The 19,347-nt window shown below is 49.9% G+C and overlaps 2 protein-coding genes across 3 annotated transcripts in view; one reads left to right on the top strand and one right to left on the bottom strand.

Moving 5' to 3' along the window:
• Positions 1–19,347, top strand: part of SLC5A1 (solute carrier family 5 member 1) — a 42,136-nt gene that overhangs the window by 2,814 nt on the left and 19,975 nt on the right. For both annotated transcript variants that reach the window (XM_034438518.2, XM_087880625.1), the window contains exons 2-11: positions 4,521–4,592; positions 6,363–6,467; positions 6,772–6,831; positions 9,338–9,442; positions 11,132–11,237; positions 11,467–11,547; positions 16,465–16,685; positions 17,591–17,726; positions 17,819–17,926; positions 18,363–18,513. In XM_034438518.2, the coding sequence (XP_034294409.1) occupies positions 4,521–4,592; positions 6,363–6,467; positions 6,772–6,831; positions 9,338–9,442; positions 11,132–11,237; positions 11,467–11,547; positions 16,465–16,685; positions 17,591–17,726; positions 17,819–17,926; positions 18,363–18,513 (1,145 nt within the window). The remainder of the gene's footprint in view (positions 1–4,520; positions 4,593–6,362; positions 6,468–6,771; positions 6,832–9,337; positions 9,443–11,131; positions 11,238–11,466; positions 11,548–16,464; positions 16,686–17,590; positions 17,727–17,818; positions 17,927–18,362; positions 18,514–19,347) is intronic.
• Positions 11,555–15,674, bottom strand: LOC148111684 (uncharacterized). Its single transcript, XM_087880320.1, has 4 exons — positions 15,454–15,674; positions 14,115–14,260; positions 12,836–13,791; positions 11,555–11,719 (listed from the first exon to the last, which is right to left on the bottom strand). Exons 1-4 carry the CDS (start codon positions 15,672–15,674, stop codon positions 11,555–11,557), a joined length of 1,488 nt encoding a protein of 495 aa, XP_087736446.1.

A 19,347-nucleotide genomic window follows, 5' to 3' on the forward strand; every position in this document is an offset into this window, starting at 1 on the left:
CTTTGTGCTTCTCTTAGACACCACGAGGGCTGGGTGCAGCCTTGCTCCCTTCACACAAACCAGGAACTCCCTGGATCTGAACCAGAAAGCTAAACCTCCCCCTGCCCAGTGTTGGGTGTCACTGAGTTTTCTGGGTGCAGACCCCTGCCACCTCCCAAAAACTACAGACCAATGGTGGGTTGCTACCGGTTCACCCCAGATCGGGTGAACCGGTAGTGGCGGGAGGCTCCGCCCACCCGCCCGGATGTTTCTGTGCATGCGCAGAAGCGTCACACACACGCACCCACAAGCGAACCAGTAGCGACGGGTTTTGAAACCCAGCCCTGCTGCAAACCTGCCTTTTATCTGGGTCAGCAGAGGCTAAACCTGCATTTGAAAATCAGTGAAAACTAATAAAAGCAATGAAATTGATCCCTTGCCTCACCACTCAAGTTGCAAAAAAGGAGAACTTTCCAGCCCCGTCTGAAGAAAAGGCCTGGGCATCATGTGCCCAAGAGTTTGCCAAGGGGATGGAACTGCTCATCCTGGCCAACTGTTCCTTGGCACCCTCCAAAAGTGAGGCAAGTGAGCAAGCAAGGCCTCCTGGGCAGGCTGAAGGCCTGATGTGGGAAAGGGCTCTCCTTGGGCCCCAAACATTTCATGCTCCAACTGGCCTTTAATCAGTTTGAACAGGAACATCTCCAACAGCCGCCCTCTGCCTCAGTGGCCATCCCAGCCTTTCTTCTTTGGCCACATGGAAGACAGCTGCCTGGCCAGGGGAGCAGGGAGCGCCAGAAAATTGGGAGGGACCTTGGAGGTCTTCTACACCACTTCAGACAAATGGTTATCCAACATCTTCTTTAAAACTTCCAGTGTTGGAGCAATTACAACTTCTGGAGGCAAGTTGTTCCACTGATTAATTGTTCTAACTGTCAGGAAATTTCTCCTTAGTTCTAGGTTGCTTCTCTTCTTGATTAGTCTTCAGATGCTTTGGAGAATAGCTTAACTCCCTCTTCATGATAAATACTTAGATATTTGAACACTGCTATCATGACCCCTAGTCCTTCTTTTCATTAAGCTAGACATACCCAATTCCAGCAACCGTTCTTCATATGTTTTAGCCTCCAGTTCCCTAATCATCTTTGTTGCTCTTCTCTGCACTTTCTAGTCTCAATTTTTTTGTTTACATTGTGGTGACCAAAACTGAATGCAGGATTCCAAGCGTGGCCTTCTGTTCCCTTCCACGTGGGGTCAGCCAGCCAGGGTGGCTCATCCCTGGAACAGAGGGCAAAGGGCCCAGAGGAAAGGAGGGTGCCAGGACAAGCATGGTGCTGGGCTGGGCTCAGAGGCATCTTCCCTGCCCCTGCTGAGCTGGGTATCCGAGGGCTGGACTCACGGAGGAGCACCTGGGGCATCTTGAGGAGGTGCCAAGTTGGGGGTGCAGGTGGGGTATCTCTTTGTTCTTTCTCTGTCCACCAGCTGTTCTTGCAGGGGACTCTCAGTATTGGCTGGAGCAGCTAAATCTTGGTCTAAGCCAGGGATTCTCAGCCACGACCACTTTCAGATGGGCAGACTTCACGCGTGGCTGGAGAATTTGGACTGCTGATGTCCACCCATCAGAAAGTGGCCAAGGCTGAGCAACCCCAGCCTGAGCTGCGCTTCCACACTGGAGATGCACTCAAGACGAACCCCCATCTGAATGGAACCCTCTTTGGCAAGTGGGCCGCAGAGTAAAACCATTTTGGGGGGTCACTCCTGTCTCTTTTCAGGTGGTAAAAAATCTGACTTTTTTGGGGTGGAGGGGAGATTCAAAACTTGGCCCTTGGTGAAGATCAATGCAGGTCTTCAGAAAGTGGGGCGGACATCCCTGCTCCAGCTGCCCCTCCCCTCCCGGCTGTTTTCTGCAATTTGTGTCAATCAATGGCCAGGAAGTGTCTGCCTAATGACTCATTGTTGAAATATGCGCAGGAGAGTTTAATCAAGGAAGCTCTTTCTGCATACAGTATAATGCTCTGAGGTGGGGCAACAGCTGCTTTGGCATTAACTTTTAATCAATCCCTTAAGAGCAGCCTACGGAGTTTAAAACGCTTGGGAAATCTTTGTGAAAGAGCACTTTGGTTAAAAAGGCCCGATCTTGAAAACAGAGTCTGGGAATGAATGCGACAACGGCCCCTCCTGCTCGCAGGCCGGGTGCTTTCAAGAGGGTGGCAGCACCTGAGAGTTTCAGGGCAGGAGCCCTGCTCCAGGCGGGCCAGGCAGCTGCTCATCGTCAGGGGCCAGCAGGTGACTTTGGAGTCTTCAGTTACCTGAGATAGGTGGCCCAGCCACCTGTTGGCATAAATCTCTGCTGAGGAAATTCCATCAGGCAGCCGTTTTGGTCAGTTGCAGCAAAGACAATAAAATTGGCCCCGGTCTGATGATAAATTGTGGCTCTTCTGCTCTTTTGCAACGAGCCCTGGACGCCGCCTTGCCCGGTGGAACTGTCACTGCCCATTTGTAATAGCCACAGTTGCCCTCCGTCTCTCTGCGCAATTAACACAATGGATGGATGGCAATCATCTGAGGGATCACGCAAAAGGCAAGGAACAAAAAGACAATTTTTGCCTTACTGCTTACACCAAGGTCTCTTCCGGTGGAAGCCACAAGGACCCAAAGGCAGCCCCTTAAAAAGGCCCCCTCTCCCTCCCGGTCTATCACCTGAAGAATTTGGATGACATCCAGGAAGGGCATGGAGCACGGAAATGCTTTGAAATCAGATGATCTACTGTCCCTTTCCTTATCGATGCAAAACCTCTCGTGAGATCATTAGAAAGAGAAACGGGAATGAAGCTGAGTAGCCTGTTTGGATGGCTGGAAGATGCAGGAAGAAAGGCAGAGCTAGCCTCAGCCCAATGCAAAACAGGCAGGAGAAACCGCCTCCACCTCAGCTCTAATAGCCACAGAGACTGCCAGGAAATAACAATAAATACACTCTCTAATGCCCTTTAAGTGATATTATATACCTTTATTATATACCTTTATTTAAAAATGTTTACATATAGGAAGAAAAGACATTCAGACATGAATCATATGATAAAAAGGATCAATGCAGCCAACACCCCATAAGCAGGTATGAACACCAAACAATCAGGCATACAACAATATCCTAATCAAGGAAGTACCCAAAGGGAAATCCACCCCCACACACCAATTCTGACAGGACAAATTACTCTCTATAAACAGGGAGCAAACCTCACTTGCACTGATGATATTGCCTAGTTGGGTAAGGAAACGTCTGCAAGCTAAAAACTCAGCTGGAGAACACCAAATGTTCTGGAGAACATCAAACTAAGCGACTTTCCTTTTGGAAGCAACTGGAATCTTTCTTTTGTTTTATCTATAGGAGACGCCATGATAAATTATTTTTATGATTCTTTTCCTCCTCCAGATGTCAAAGGCCACAGAAGTTATTAGACCTGTGTCCGCGTGCATGCGTGTGTGTATGTGCACCTTGAAGTCAGTCCTGGCTGAGTCTCTTCTTGGCAAGACTCTGGATGGGGTTGGCTCTGTCTCCTTCTTCCTGGGCTGAGAGAGGGACTGGCCAGCCGGCTTTGTGCCCAAGGTGGGATGAGCCTCACCACTCCTGGCTCAGCACAAACTGCTCCCCAGACTGATTTTGTGTTGTCTTCTTCCTCACCCAAAATCTGTGTGTGTGTGTGTGTGTGTGTGTGTGTAAGAGAGAGATAGAGGGAGGGAGCGAGAGAAGCTCAGCTTCACTCCTTCATTCTGTGGACCTCGCCTACACCTGTGGGATTCCCTGGCACTCCCTACCCAGAAGCTGCCCAAGGCTACTCGTTGTGCCCACGTGACACCCCTCCTGCGTGAGCTGCACTGGCTCCCAGTGGTCTTCCGGGTGCGATTCAAAGTGTTGGTTACCACCTTTAAAGCGCTCCATGGCATAGGACCTGGGTACCTTCGAGACCGTCTTCTGCCACCAATAGCTTCCCACCAGACAGTCCGCTCCCACAGAGAGGGTCTCCTCAGGGTGCCATCGACCAAGTTATGTCGGCTGGCGACACCCAGGGGGAGGGCCTTCTCTGTGGGAGCCCCAGCCCTGTGGAATGAACTGCCCCCAGAAACACGTAAGATCTCCGACCTCCGGGTGTTTCGCTGCGCACTGAAGACCCTGTTGTTCCGCCAGGCCGGGCTATCAACATAATAATTTTAAATTGGGGTATTTTAAATTTCTGGGGTTTTAAATTGAGCCAAATTTATTTAATCATTTTAAATTTTTATTTGTTGTTTTGTCTTGTGTTTTTAAATAGGCTGTACACCGCCCTGAGTCCTTTGGGAGAACGGCGGTATAGAAATAAAATTATTATTATTATTATTATTATTATTATTATTATTATTATTATTATTATTATTATTACTACTAACCCGGCGTGGCTGGTGGAGATGGGCTCCAACTGGGAGGGTGCTGCGGTGGAAACAAACTATCTCCCCTCCCCCCCATAGTTGAATTGCCCTGTGACCGATTTCTCTACTTTCCTTGCCTTCAGGCCATGTACTCGACCAACCGTGGAACCGTCGGAGGATTCTTCTTGGCCGGCCGGAGCATGGTGTGGTGGCCGGTGAGTTTCACCAAGGGAGTCCTTTCTTCCCACCGGTCTCCCTCTCTGGAAAGGTGGCATCTTTGCTTTGCACTGGGGGTGGGGGGATGGGGAACGGATATTCTCCAGGGTGGGAGCTTCCTTTGGCTTTGTGGCAAGAGAGGCTTCTGCCCTGCAGCCGGGAAGCTTCAGAGGAGCCCAGTAGCCATGTTTTCCACCATGTTCTCCTGAAGGTGCCCTCATTAGTGGTCCTCAGATGTTCCCAGATGACGTGTTCACTTTTTCCTCTCCTTCCGATGCAGCTCTTCCTCTGGATGCTCCCAACTGTCCCCTCGTTGCTGGGTGAGGAGTGGGATCTGTCCACTCCTACTGGCCATTTGGTCTGTGATGAAAACCCTCCCTCCTCTCTTGGGCACTGCTATCCATGGGCATTTTGCTTGGGCTGCAGGCCGACTGGACCCCTGACTCCCACGATGCTTGGTTTAGCACCTGTCAAGTCCTACGTGGCTCCTTATAATATGGCTCCTGTGCTCTTTCAGAAGACCATTCAGTCTGCACAGGCAGCCAACATAAACCAGGCCAGGCCTTTGGGCTAGCCAATGTTGGCCGCATTGCAGGTTCTCTGCTGCTTTTGCCAGGCTAAGTTGGTTTGCAGTCACCAGGGCAGCCTTGAGGGATGTGTCCCTCCATCTCCTGGCCTGGAGGCGGACAGCAAAGACGCAGCTCAGCTACTTCCAGCTCCTTCTTAGCCCAGAAGCTTCTGTAAGGCTGGCATTTGTTCTGTGGCCACACCAGAGGCCTCCGAGCAAAGGAAGTCAAGAAGAGCCTCTTGCAGGCAGCTCAGCCACACCTGCTGCTGTGTTGCACAGATATGTCAATCCGCTCTTCTCTGGGACAGTCCTGGAAGACAGTTGTCATGTCCCCCAGTCCTTCTCTTGGTTAGACTAGACCTACCCAATTCCAGCAACTGTTCTTCATATACTTTTTAGCCTCCAGTCCCTAATCATCTTGGTTGCTCTTTTCTGCACTCTTTCCAGAGTCTCAGCGGCTTTTTTTTATGTCATGCTGACCAAAACTGGATGCAGGATTCCAAGTGTGGCCTTACCAAGGCATCGTAAAGTGGCATTAACCCTCCACATGATCTTGATTCTATCCTTCTGTTGATGTAACCTAGAACTGTGTTGGCTTTTTTGGCAGCTGCAGCCCAGAGGCCGGCTCATGCTTAATAGGAGTAGCCCATATTTTGAGCCACTTAGCTGGATGATGGGACATTCCTGCCCAGCCTTTCCTGGCAACTCTGCGAGGCTTACAAATAGTCCTCGAGTTACGACCACAATTGAGTTGAGCCCAACATTTCTGTTGTTTAACATGACAGCTGTCAGTTTTGCCCCATTTTACAACTTTTCTTGCCACAGTTGTTAAGGGAACCACGTGGCTGTTAAGTGGCTTCACCCTTGACTTTCCTTCTCAGAAGGTCATAAAAGGTGGCCCCAGGACCCTGCAACCGTCATAAATGTGAGTCAGTTATCAAGTGTCCGATCACATGACCATGGGGATGCTGCCATGGTTGTAAGAGTGAAAAATGGTCATAAGTCAATTTTTTTGCCACCCTTGTAACTTTGGTCACTAAACGAACGGTTGTAAGTCGAGGGCTACCTGTACTTCTGGCTGAAGCTTTGTTGGCTGGAAGGCATTTGGCCAAGCTGGACCATGGGAGCCCCTAAAGTTCTCCATCTTCTGTGGCTTCTCTGAGCCCCTGACCCACAGCTCCCTCCCTTTCCTCCTCTCCAGATCGGGGCCTCTCTCTTTGCAAGTAATATCGGCAGCGGCCACTTTGTGGGCCTGGCAGGGACCGGGGCGGCTGCAGGAATTGCCATTGGAGGCTTTGAGTGGAACGTAAGTCCTCTCCCCTTCGGTCGGTCCTGGGTGCGAATCTCCACTGGAAATCTCATTCTGAGCCCGTCTCCAGGCTCTCCAGAGGGACCCTGGCCCCCACTAGCTGGAGGGGGGTGGTTGCCCTGGAGGAGGGGGGGCAGATTGGCAAAAGACCACTCAAGCCCCTTGGACGCCCCACCTGGAAGAGGAACTTGTTTGCACGTGATGGGGCTGGGGCGCTTTGGTGGGTGGGGGCTCTTCCCCTTCCTGCCTGGCCCTGTGGGAGAGACAGAGCCAACCCCTCTTCCCCCTCCTCTTCTTTTAGGCCTTGGTGATCGTGGTGATCCTTGGCTGGGTGTTTGTGCCAATCTACATCAAGGCCGGGGTGAGTAGACGATTCAGCAATTCTGTTGGCTGCTTCGGGGGGTGGGGGGTATCTCCCTGAAGGGATGCTGGCTTATAGTGGGGACTCTGGGAAGCACAATCTATCAGGTCACCACAGAAAGTTTAGATTAAATCCAAATTAAAAGAGAGAAAGGGGTTCTACAAAATGACAGCAGATGAAGGAAAACAGGAACTAAGACATTCATGTGGTTTTAGCTTTCCCACATGGGTCTATCTGGTCTCATAAGCCTCATTAATTAATACCACACTTTAGCACTAAAATGCTATTTAATATATCACTGTTTTAATGCATTAAATATTTTGAAAATGTAAAATATTAAAATATTTAAGGTAAAAATGTTTCAATCGATGAGATGCTTGATTAGGATCACAAGTCAATGCCCCTAATTGGCTTCTGTGAGTTCAGGAATACAGCGTAGTTGAAAATCCTATAATATTTATCCATTATATTGGATGCTTCTTAAGGGAGCGCCATAGTCAGCCTGCTTTAAGCTCCTTGCCAGGTAACGTTGGATCCTTATGTTCAAGTAAATATTTTACGTAAATACCATCTGGGGCCGGGAGGGTTTTTTCCTTCAAAGGAGAAAGAAAAGTTCTGGCAATATCTGTGGAGACGAATGTGGGTGAACCTTTCGGCTGCCCTGCCTGGGCTGACTTGGATGGGGGGACAGTTAAGTGAGCATTGCAGAAACTCTGCAAAACTGGGCTGCTTGTAAATAGACACAAGACACCAGCAAATGCTTGCTGCAACTCACTTTGTTCTTTCTGCTTGCCGAAATCAGTCAGTCTCCTGGACAGCTGTGTCTCTGTTCCAGGAACAGTTTCTCTGTTCTAGACTAACTTTCCAGGTGCATGGAACGGCACTGCCTGCATCTGTGGGGCCAGGCCTGATGGCAGGAAATTCAGCCTTGGCCAGATGTTATGTCTCTCCAGAGAAGCACTCGTCCAGTGCCCAATCTTGACAACTTTAAGACTTCTGGACTTCAACTCCTTGGAAAAGGAGGAGGGAATTGCCCCCTCCAATCCTGATGCTCCCTCAAGCCCCCTAGAGGCACCCCCTGGCCCTTCCCCACCTCCTGAGGGTGGAGGGACACCATATGCCTGGGCCTCAGGGAGCTCCATGAAAGTTCCCATTATGAGATTCTTCCATGAGCCTGGAGAAGATTCAGCTCCTAAACTCACCAACATCTTTGTGAAGATATACAGCTTTGCTGGCTGGGAATTCTGAGAGCTGAAGTCTACGAGTCTTAAAGTTGCTGAGACTGGACACCTCTCCTCTAGTCTTACTATTGGGCAGGCCTGTGTCCAGCTAGAATGCTGCACTCCATGCACAACACACCTCTGGGAAGATCTTGGACTGATGGACTCGAGGAATAATGTCTGAGCTCCTGGCCATCATTCAACTCTGAGAAGGGCCACAAGGACCTTAACAGCAGCTGGAACATTGTTGGGCTCTTCTTATCTAAAAGGGGGCCCAAATAGTTCTACCAGCTGTTCTGGACTTTGTATAAAGTGAGGTTTCAGATTCTGTTGGCCAAAAAAAGGTTAGTTAAAGGCAGCCACCTGGCCACACTTCTGTCCACCCCACTGACATCTAGTTCAAACTTTTAGATCTACTTCGAGACCACCCTAAACTTTGCTTGGCTGCAGTTTGGTTATAAGTGGTTATAAGGACAGACTTAGGCCCACTGGAGTCACAATAAAGCCATTGAGTTATTTGATTTGCATGGGGAAAGAGGCTCTGGACCTGCAGCGTTCAGGGTGTCAGCAATGGAATGTCTATAAAAACTGAATAATAATGAAGTAACAGTACTGCCTTTTTTGACTCCTTCCCTGCCTGGACCAGGACCAGGTAGGGCCCGGGAAGAGATTTAACAAGAAGGTCAGAGGCTTCTTTACAGAAGAAGCATCTCTGGCCCTGTTGCCCTTCCAGGTGATGATTACCTGCAAAGATGCTGGCAAGGTTTCTCAGCAGGTGGGCCCCAGATGCAGGGTTGGGTCAATCTTTTCTTTTTGTAGCTTAAACACGTCCAGCAGAATTGCTCCTGCGGCCCTTCCTCCCCCTTCTCAAGAGAAGAAGCCAAGTGAAGGCCGGGATGCTCCACTCTACACAGATGGAAACCCCAAGAAGGAGAAAGGACAGCCAAAGGGGGAGGGAAGAAAGGAGCCAACCACCCTTTTCCTGGTTACTCACTAAATAGCCTCATTGGTAGAGTTCGGTTTCTAAACCTTGGAAAATTTAAGATGTGTAGACTTCCAACATTGCAGGCTGGGGAATTCTGAGATTTGAAGTCCACAAGTTCGCAAGGTTTTGATTCACACATCTTCAAGTTCCCAAGGTTGAAAAATGCTGACCTAGAGGTTCTTTATGCACGGTGGGCCAAAATTAGCATCCCCCCTTTTTCAATCCATGCTTCTACAGTTCTTGGGATCCTCCCCATCAGATGTCCGTTCCCCCCACATCAGCACCTTTTCCTCTCTCACAGGTGGTCACCATGCCGGAGTATCTGAAGAAGCGCTTCGGAGGGAAACGGATTCAGATCTACCTGTCAGTCCTGTCTCTGCTCCTGTACATCTTCACGAAGATCTCGGTGAGTTTAGCAGTTGAATCTTCTCCAGGCTCATAGAAGAACTTCATGGTGCCACCTTCATGGAGCTCCCTGTAGCTCAGGCACATGATGTCCCTCCACCCTCAGAGGGTGGGGAAGGGCCAGGGGGTGCCTCTAGGGCTTTTGAGGGAGTGTCAGGAGTGGAGGGACAGTTAAAAGGGGGTCTTGGGACCCTTTAATGGGTAGGCAGTCATGTGATGGGCCAACTGCCTTCCTATTATGAGGGTTGGGTATTCCCACATCACAACTGGACTGGATGGATTGCAACATCTGGGCTCCTGCACAGAGATAGCCAGTCCCAGATACCTGAGCCCCCCCCATCTTCCCATGGACCTCTGAGGGGCACAGTCCAGAAGGAACTCTTGTCCCTCAGCTCCCAAATAAATGGCTGCCAGAATTTGTTTCCAAAGCAGATGACTTCCTACAAGCCCTTCTTTTCAGAGGTGGGGGCTGTAAGAAGTCCTGGGGGGAGGGGAAAGAGACCTAGAGCTAGTGAGTTCAAGGGAGGTCTCCACCCCCCCATCTCTCTCTCCAGGGCACTGATCTTTGCAGATGCCCTATGATGCTACCCTTTGCCCTGGTAAACAACGGGCAGGAGTTAATTGTGCTCATTAACCCAAGGCCCCTGCCTTCTCTCACTAGCTGGCAATAAGTGATCTCTATCAGGGTTACTGATTAAACTATAATGGGATGGGAAGGGCAGCCCCTCTAAGAAGCAGGGGACGCGATGGGAGTGGGAGAGATGCTGATGGTTCTGCCTTGAAGGGCGAACACCTGAATGTGAAGAGAGCAGTGCTGGAGCCTCTTGGCTGCAGGCTGCCTCCTGGAGGGGCAGGGAGAGACAAGCCCTCCGTCTCTTGTGAGGCAGGCAGTGCCAAAGCAGCAGGAAGAGTGCCATGCTCTGTTAGGGTGCAGACTCTGTTAGAATCTATTTTTGCCAACTAGCACAGCCAGTTCTGAGGGGGAGACCCTGTCCCTTTCTGGGAGGTCTAGGTCAGCCCTACCACAGCAGGTTGCATGAGCCCATGAGGGAGGCGCAGCTGATGGGAGAGTATGGGCTGTTCCTGTAAGCAGCACTTTCAAGAAGCTGCACCTTTCATTCCACACCTGTAACTTTGGAACTGGATGAGTAAGATGGGAGGATGGAGGAGGGCGGGGGCTGAGACCAGCCTCTTAGTGGGCCTCCATTTGTGGGTGCTCAAGTGCCAAGCTGCCCACCCCACTTGGTTGCATAGAAAAGGGAGGAGGAGACACTCACAGTCCATTGTAGGAACAGGGTCTCCAGGGTCCGGAGGATTTGCTCTCCCTGCCTCTCCCTCTCTCCATTTAATTCTGACTCCTTAAACCAGAAAGACTGCGCTGGTGGCTCCTCTTTGAGCAGAGGCTGGACTAGGTGGTCTCTAAGGTTATTGTTGGCCATTACCTTCTCCGCTTCCAAGAGGCAGAGGCTGGTAGCAGTGGAGACGGCTGATCCAGGGCCCCTCCTGCTCCTCTGGGGCACTCCTGTAACCAGGCCCACCCAAAAGCCCCTGCCACATCCTCGTGCAGCACAGCCCTTCCGGGTGGGGTGGATGGAGAGGCCCCTCGAGGCACTGCTGCCGTCTGCAAGGGGTTTTCGCAAGCTTCCCTGGTGCTCTGGCTTAACGGGCCAATTCTTCCTTTGCACCACAGGCAGATATATTTTCTGGAGCCATATTTATCCAAATTGCTATGGGACTGAATATTTATGTGGCCATCATCATACTGCTGACTATCACGGCCCTTTACACCATCACAGGTGAGTCCCATTTGCAGGTGAGCCTCCCAGCCCTGATGTCAGGCTCAGTCCCCAACCTTTCAGGCCCCTTGGCACTTGGGAAGCCTCCCTGTCTGCCCCTTGCCCATTTCCCTGCATGAGGGGTAGCCCAATGGAGAAGTCCAAGGATTTTTTTGGGGGGGTGGGCTCGGCCCTGGGCCGCCTTCCCCCCCTTATCGCAGCCTTCTGCTTCCCTCGCTCTGCCTGGCAGGAGGACTTGCCGCCGTGATCTACACAGACACACTGCAGACCTGCATCATGTTGGTGGGATCCATCATCCTGACCGTCTTTGGTAAGCCCTAGTTCAAAACCAGCACTGAAAGTGCCTTGCCCTGTACCCCCAGGTACACCATGGCTGGAATTAAGGTGAGACCTCCAAAAGACCCTGAAAGACTTTTGCTGGGTAGCTGGGAGTTGCTTTCAAGAAGGCCGGATGGAGCCCAGATCTGTCTAGACATGAGGCGCTTGAATGACAGAATCATAGAGTTAGAAAAGACCTTGGTGGTCCTGTAGCCCAACCCCCTGCTCTGTGTAGGATCTGCTAAAGCAAATGAGACAGGGGGTGGTACTCCCTTGGTCTGAAGGCCCTCAATCTCCTCTTCTCAAGGCTGGTTAATAACTCCTCCCTGTAGGAAATTTCTCCTCATATCTGACCTGAGTTTGAAGTTGGTTATAGATGCCAGAGAACATGCCCATCCCTTCACTGTGTGGCACCCCCTTGAGGAAGGGTGTCAGGTGTAGTAAGCCTCTCTTAAATCAAGTTTGGTGAAAATTTTACCCTTCCCTAAATGGGCTAACATGTCCTTCATAAGTGGGAGGGGGTAGACATTTTCTACGCAAATCGCGTTGATATTTCTATAATCGACCACCAAATGAAAGGATCCATCTTTCTTTTCGCGGAACATTACTGGCGCCACCACCTTCGGTTTGGCTCGTTCGATGAATCCCCGTTCTAGGTTCTTGTCAATAAAATTTCGCAATTCCCCCAATTCTCGAGGTGTCATGGGGTAAATTTTTGGTTTGGGAAGCTTCACCCCAGGGAGTATTTCAATGGTGCAGTCGGTAGCCCTGTGGGGAGGCAGAGCATCCGATGCCTTTTCGCTAAAGACTTCCTTGAGATCCCAATATTCCTTTGGAATCTTCTCTTCTCCCTCAATATAGTCAATGGCTACTGCCGCTCTTTCTGGTTTTATGTCGTCCCTCAAGGGGGGGCCTTCCTTCCCCGGATTCGGTTCTGCTGTGCGTATGCGCAGGACCCCCGTCTTCCAATTCAACCGTGGGTTCCATTTTCGAAGCCAGGGCAGTCCTAGAATGAGGGGTCTCTCCATACCAGGGGCCACAATAAATCTGAGATTCTCTACATGATTCCCCAACTGCAATTCAAGGGGTTCGGTCATAAAACTAGCTGGGCCCCCTCCTGCAATCGACCCGTCTAATTGACAGAATGCAATGGGTCTTTTTAAGGTTTTTAGTCTTAGTCCCATTTCCTCCACCACCTTGGGGCTAATTATGCACCTGGTGCACCCCGAGTCCAATAGGGCTAACATTTGCGCATGGGCCCCTGTGGATGGCACCCTTACTTCTACGGGGATGAGCAAGGGTTCTTCCATGTGATTCACCCGATCGTCGGTGTCGGAGTTGGAGTCCGTCTCGCTGTCGTCATTGTGGGTCGGAGTTCCCAACTCACCCTGATGTCGGGGAGCGAACTCAATGACTTCTCCTTTCAGGGCGGTGCTGCGGGTCTTGGCGGGTATTTTGTCGCCTTTCTTCGGCCCGGCCCCGGCAGCTTTTGGCAGTGGCTTGGAGAAGCATTCGGCAGCCCGATGTCCTTCCTTCCCACATTTGAAACAGGTGAAGGGCTTTGACTTGGGTTTGAATTCGGCCTTCCCCCCAGCCATCTTTGGTGCCCCCTTACGGTGGAAGGAAGATGACTGGTCCCCCATACGCCCTCCTCGGAGTTCACTCCGTCTCAGTTCGATCTCCACATCCTCAGCTACTATGTACCATCTCTGCAAATCTTCGGGGACCCCCATACTTCTACAGTCTCGATATATCTCTTCATTCAACCCATCTTTGAAACTCTCCAAAAGAGCCATTTCTGACCAGCCTGTCATATAGGGTGCCAGTTCATGAAACTCTTGGATATGCTCTGCCACCGGTCTCCGGCCCTGCTGGATGCTCTTCATCCTGAGTCTCGCCTTTTGTTCAGCTAAGTGGTCTTCAAAATGCCTCCGAAGGGCCCCCATGAACTGGTTGTAATTTCTCAGCAAGAGGGAGTTGTTATTGTGGAGAACCACCATCCACTCAGTGGCTACCTCCTCTAAGGCGTTCGTGACACTTCTCACTCTGGCAGCATCTGATATGTAGTCCTCCCCCCAATCCTGCATGTGGTTCCACACTTGGGTCAGGAAAAATCCCAAGGTTTTCGGATTTCCATCATACTTCCCAGGTAGTGGGAGGATTTTTGGCTTTTTACGTCTGCGAGGGGGGGCCTGCAAGGCTGGGGTTCTCTGGCCGGCTGCATCTCTCCCTTGAGCTGCCGAAGCCTGGGATGTTTCTTCCTCAAACTCTTCCTCTCCCCCACAGGCTGTCTCTTCTGGCTCCCCCCTGGGGCCTTCTCCCCCCTTCTCCACAGGAATCCCAAAAGACTCACAGTTTTTTCTGCTTTCTTCTACATCACGGATAAGCTGCAAGGCTTGTTCCATCATGAGACGTTCCTTTTGCTCCTGCATCCACACTGCCTCTTTCTTACGGGGTCTGGAAGTCGTCACTCCCCGGGGGTCCTCCCCCCAGTCTGGTAGCCTCCCCACGCCTTTCGACTATCTGGCTTCCTCCGGCTCTAATCGGAGTTGTTCCAACCATTCCGCATTCTCTTTCTCTGCTTGGAGGGCTGCTGCAGTTGAACTCGCTGCCCCCATTTGTTCTCCGTCACTCTCTCGATCTGACATAATTTGGATTTACAGTCCCCGCGGTTTTTGTCCAGGATGACTGGATGTGACTTCCAGCTTAATGTCAGGTGTGCTTCCTTCAATATCCAGGAAAGAAAAACCCAAACTCAATATTTTAAAAGAGATTAGTACTTTTACTGAATATGAAATGATCGCAACCCAGGTAAAGCTGGAAGTGAGCAAAACGCGCGAAATAGCATCTAGTAAGCTTCTCCCCCCCCCATGTCCATTGACCATCATCCAATCCAAAGGTCTCTCAAAGGTCAGGTGGCATCACGTCTGGCAACGTCATTCGTCAGGAATGTAGGGCAGTTGGTCAGCCGGCCCCTTTGGAGATTCAGTTTCGTTTCTTGGAAAGACACCTCCTGCATTGGAAAGACACCTCCTGCAATCTTCCCCCCCTTTGCCCCCTTAACTGGTCCCTCCCCCCATTTCTTATGGCAGCTGAAGCAGGCAAAGCTGAGGCTGACAAAGGGTCTAAGTTAGGCATCTTTCAGTATGGTGGGCTGGCTCTAATCTAGTTTAATTTTCAACATATACATGAGAAATCATTCGGCAGCACTGGGTACGAGATCATCCATGTGGATTCGTGTTTACTGGACATAGGTTAGAACAGAACCGAACAGAGCTGGAAGGGACCTTGGAGGTCTTCTAGTCCAGCTCCCTGCTCAAGTATGAGAACCCACCTCTACCATTTCAGATAAGTGATTGTCTAGACTCTTCTTAAAAACCTCCAGTGATGAAGCACCCACGATTTCTGAAGGCAACTTCTGTTCCACTGGTTAATTGTCCTCACTATTAGGAAGTTTCTCCTTAATTCCAGGTTGCTTCTCTCTTTGGTTAGTTTCCAACCATTGTTTCTTGTCCTGCCCTCAGGTGCTTTGGAGAATAGGTTGACCCCCTTTTCTTTGTAGCAGCGCCTCAAATGCTGGGATACTGCTATCATGTCCCCCCTAATTCTTCTTTGTTTTAGACTAGCCAAACCCAAATCCTGTAGCCATTCTTCATATGTTTTAGTCTCCAGGCCTTTGATCATCTTAGTTGCTCTTTGAAATTTTTTCAAAGGCTCAACATCTTTTTTTGTAGTGTGGTGACCAAAACTGATTGTAGTGTTCCAGGTGGGGTCTTACAGGGTTTTATAAAGTAAGACTCTTACTAGGGTTTTATAAAGCGGCATTAATACTTCACGTGATCTTGATTCTATGCCTCTGTTTATACAACCCAGGATTGTATTTGGTTCTTTGGCTTACTGTGCTCTGTCCATGATAACTGTGGCTGAGCCCTCGTCTGTTGAGGGGATGGGGATGGTTTGGTCCTCCTTTAGGTTTCTGAGACCGCTCTGCCCTCTAGTTCGAGCTGCTTCTGCTTCCGTGTTCTTCTGGTCTGTGGTGCGGCTGTTGGCCTTACGTCTGGTGGTTTTAAGCCACACTTCCAAGGCTGCAGAGAATTCTGGCTGACTTGCATCAGCCATGTTTGTTCTGAAGGATGTGGTCAGTGGGTGGTGGGGCATATTGACAACCGAGTTAGGTTCAAGTGCCTCTTTGCTTCTGGGATTCAGCTGGAGAAGTTTAATTTGGCATTTTGTTCTGCTTTTTTCAGCTTGTCTTAGCGATGTAGTCTCGATGGTGATTGCCGGTGTCTTTGTGTGTTCTGGCTTGTTCCAGCTAAAGTCACCTATGATGTGCTGGCACTTATTTAGTCTTAAGGTCAACATCCCTGACCATTAGCCATATCGCTGCTTTGTTGAAATAATATCTTGATTTTTAATGTTAATTTTGCAGTAAAAATGACGTCTATTTTTTCTTGTTTATTTCCCCTTGTAAATCTAATAAGTAAACAATACAGACTGATTTTAAAAATTGTGGTGGTTAACATGCTGTATGAACCCAGCCCATGGCATCAGTCTTTGGCTCCGTACATCGTGTTAACTGAGAAAATGGTTCACTTAATCTCAGGGTGAGCATGTTGCACGAACACAACCATAAGTATTCAGCTGACTAGAGAAACCCAGTTTTCTCCTGCAGCATAAGGATCGGAGGCGTTCTTTTTAAAGCAAAACTGAAGCTCCCAAACTCCCAGGCTCAGCTGTGGCCAGAACTGGTCAGGTTTCAGGATGTATCTACTAGGAAATGGTCCAATTCTGCCTTCACAACAGTCCCCTGAGCTGATGTGTGTCTAACCACATGGGTTTGCAGGAGAGGAGAACTCTTCTGCTTTGCTACAGACTTCCTTGTCGTGACCGATTGTATGATCTCCTGCAGCATTTACAGAAGTCGGAGGATACGAGGGCCTGATGGAGAAGTATATGAAAGCAATCCCATCCAACATCTCCTACGATGACGTGACCATCCCTGAAAAGTGCTACACTCCCCGTCCAGATGCCTTCCACATTTTCCGGGACCCGGTGGACGGCGACCTCCCTTGGCCAGGACTCATCTTTGGCTTGAGCATTCTGGCCTTGTGGTATTGGTGCACTGACCAGGTGGGGTCATGATGCTCTTGATATTTTTGATGTTCCCTGCACACAGGTCTTCTCTGTGGGATCATCCTGACCCTGTGCTTAGAGACCTAAACAGACAACGCTTTGGTTTTAGGAACTACTAGGACATTAAGATCTGGACTCGTGGGCCCAGATCACTGCCCCAGCTCCACCTTTCAGTGGATGAGAGTGGCCTTGTGCTGGGCAGAGGCAGGCTGATTATGGTTCTGGTCTTTGGAGGGCATCTCCAGTCCCAATTCTTATTCTCTGGCTGGCATTTAAATCAATTCATTAAATAAACAAATAATCCAGACATTCAGAGAGTCTGCTCCCAAACTATGGTTGATTGCAGGATGTTGAGTAAGTTAACTGAACTGTGGCTTATGGAATGAAGCTGATTTTCAGGATACACTGAACTGTAAACTAATTGGTACAATCAGAAGTTGAAACTCTACTTGCCTAGTTTGTGGCTCAGTGTGTCATGTGAATCTAGCCTGAACATCTTACACAAAAAGCTGCACCAGCCAGTGGATATGACACAGTGTTGGTGAGGTGGGCCTATAGAACCAAAAGATCTTCCCATAATTCATGGAAGCAAAGCATTCTTGCCCTAAGAGTAAGGAAAGGCCCACTGCATCCAAGTGATGTCTGAATCTGGAAGACCCTGGTAAAGAATAACCTTTCCCCCCAGAACCAGCCCTTGTGGAAAAATCATGGCTCAGAGCAGAGGTCATTCCCAGGGCCTGTTCTGAAGGAGGCCTTGTCTCAATGTCTGGACAGCCATTTGTATGGAATGATGTAGTTGGCAGAGGGTTGGACTAGAAGACCTCCAAGGTCCCTCCCAACCCTATGATTCCATGTTCTTTGTTCTATCTCAGTGCTTGTTCATTTGCCCCTTTCTTGGGCAGGTCATTGTCCAGCGATGCCTCTCGGGAAAAAACATGTCCCACGTCAAGGCTGGCTGCATCATGTGTGGCTACTTGAAGTTGCTGCCCATGTTCCTGATGGTGATGCCAGGCATGATCAGCCGCATTCTCTACCAAGGTGAGAGCTGGTCCACCCAGGAGGCGGAGGGCAGAGAGAGGTCAACTTGCTCAGCTCACTCATGGGGACCACGCTTTCCTTTTTTCTCACAGACAAAGTGGCCTGTGTTGTTCCCTCCGTGTGCAAGAAGATTTGTGGGACAGAGGTTGGCTGTACAAACATTGCCTATCCAACAATGGTGGTGGAGCTCATGCCAGATGGTGAGATGAGGCCAGGAAGTTGGGTCATTTGTGCCTTGGGCTGCAATGCTGGCTAAGATCTGTGCCCAAGATTGTATGTCCCAAAGGCAGTGCATTATGATAGGCCTTCCGGCTGCCTTCTGCCCACAGTCGGCCGTAAAAAGAGGACCCGTGTGGATGCCACATTGATCCTAAAGCAATTGTGATGCGTAGTGGCTTTTTTATTAAGCATTAAAAGGCCACTTTAGTTTAGTGCATGAAGGAAGTGCGTCTTCTGGCATGATGAGTGCATACCTTGATCACACAGCCTTGTTCCAGCTGTGCATTCAGTTGCTGGGCCAGATGGCTGTACAGCCCATGTGACCCATGTGGCTGTACAGTCAGCCAGTTTTTGCTCAACTGGAGTTGCTCACACCAAAGCGTTGCCTATTCACACCTCCCTTGCTTTATTTTTCAGGGCTACGAGGCCTGATGCTCTCTGTGATGCTGGCCTCGCTGATGAGCTCCCTCACTTCCATCTTTAATAGTGCCAGCACCCTCTTCACCATGGACATCTACACCAAAATACGCTCCACCGCCAAGGAGAAGGAGCTCATGATTGTTGGCAGGTAAGTGCTTGGCGATGGCAGCAGCAGTGAAGGCTCAGCAAAGGGGAAATCGCAAGGAAGGTCAGCTGGAGCCCAAGATCAGGGCAGCCAAACTCTTTAGGTACCCTTTTGGCATTTGTGAAACCTGCGGGGTCACCTTCCCAAAATGGCTGCTGCACAAGGAAGACTGCTTTCCCTTTCTTTGGTGGGTCTCCAACCAGCCTCCAGGCTTTGGAAATGAAAAACAGTGACCAAAGTCAGTCACCGGCTGGCAAATAACCTGACTTTGGTGCCCCTGGTGGCAGGTTGAAGATCCTTGCCTAGCAATGGCTTTTCTCTTTCCTCTGCATACCACTCTTCACCTAAGAATTACAGACGGAGGGTCACTCCACCCGTTGTTCTGCACAGCTTCCTATCTAAAGTCTACAAGAATTGGTGGACCAGGCAGCATCTTGGCAAGGGCAGTTCTGCAGCGTCCCCTGGAGGGCACCTGGCTTAATTGAAGGCGCACCTTGCAGAGTCAGCAAAAAGGACGAGCGACTTTGCTGTCTCCTCTTCACAAAGGAGCTGATTGACAGGCGGGACAACCCGCCAAGTCATTCAGTTGATCTGGTTGTTTATTGAAATGTAGACTTATTTGCCCCTTTAAAAAGGGGAGGAGGTCTGCAGGGGTGGTCAAAAAAGTGAACCCCCCCGCCCCCATTTTCTCTGTGCGATGCAGATACAAAATGGGCAGGACTTCATTTGCACTGCCACAGCCACACCCTTTCTGCTGTTTTCTTTTTGCAATTAATTTCTAAGACAAAAAACAAAGAAAAGGAATACACAATATTCATAGAAGGAAAAAGATGAAAA

This window comes from Pantherophis guttatus, chromosome 17, assembly GCF_059756535.1.
Source record: "Pantherophis guttatus breed Tessera chromosome 17, ASM5975653v1, whole genome shotgun sequence".
NCBI classification, from domain to species: domain Eukaryota; kingdom Metazoa; phylum Chordata; class Lepidosauria; order Squamata; family Colubridae; genus Pantherophis; species Pantherophis guttatus.

Excerpts from the sequence above, each read along its gene's own strand:
- LOC148111684 (XM_087880320.1), bottom strand. The coding sequence starts at position 15,674 with ATGGCTGATGCAAGTCAGCCAGAATTCTCTGCAGCCTTGGAAGTGTGG. Across the intron at positions 14,261-15,453 it reads GTTATCATGGACAGAGCACA|CTGGAAGTCACATCCAGTCA; the intron begins GTAAGCCAAAGA and ends CCTGACATTAAG. Across the intron at positions 13,792-14,114 it reads GAGAAAGAGAATGCGGAATG|CTCAAGGGAGAGATGCAGCC; the intron begins GTTGGAACAACT and ends AGGCTTCGGCAG.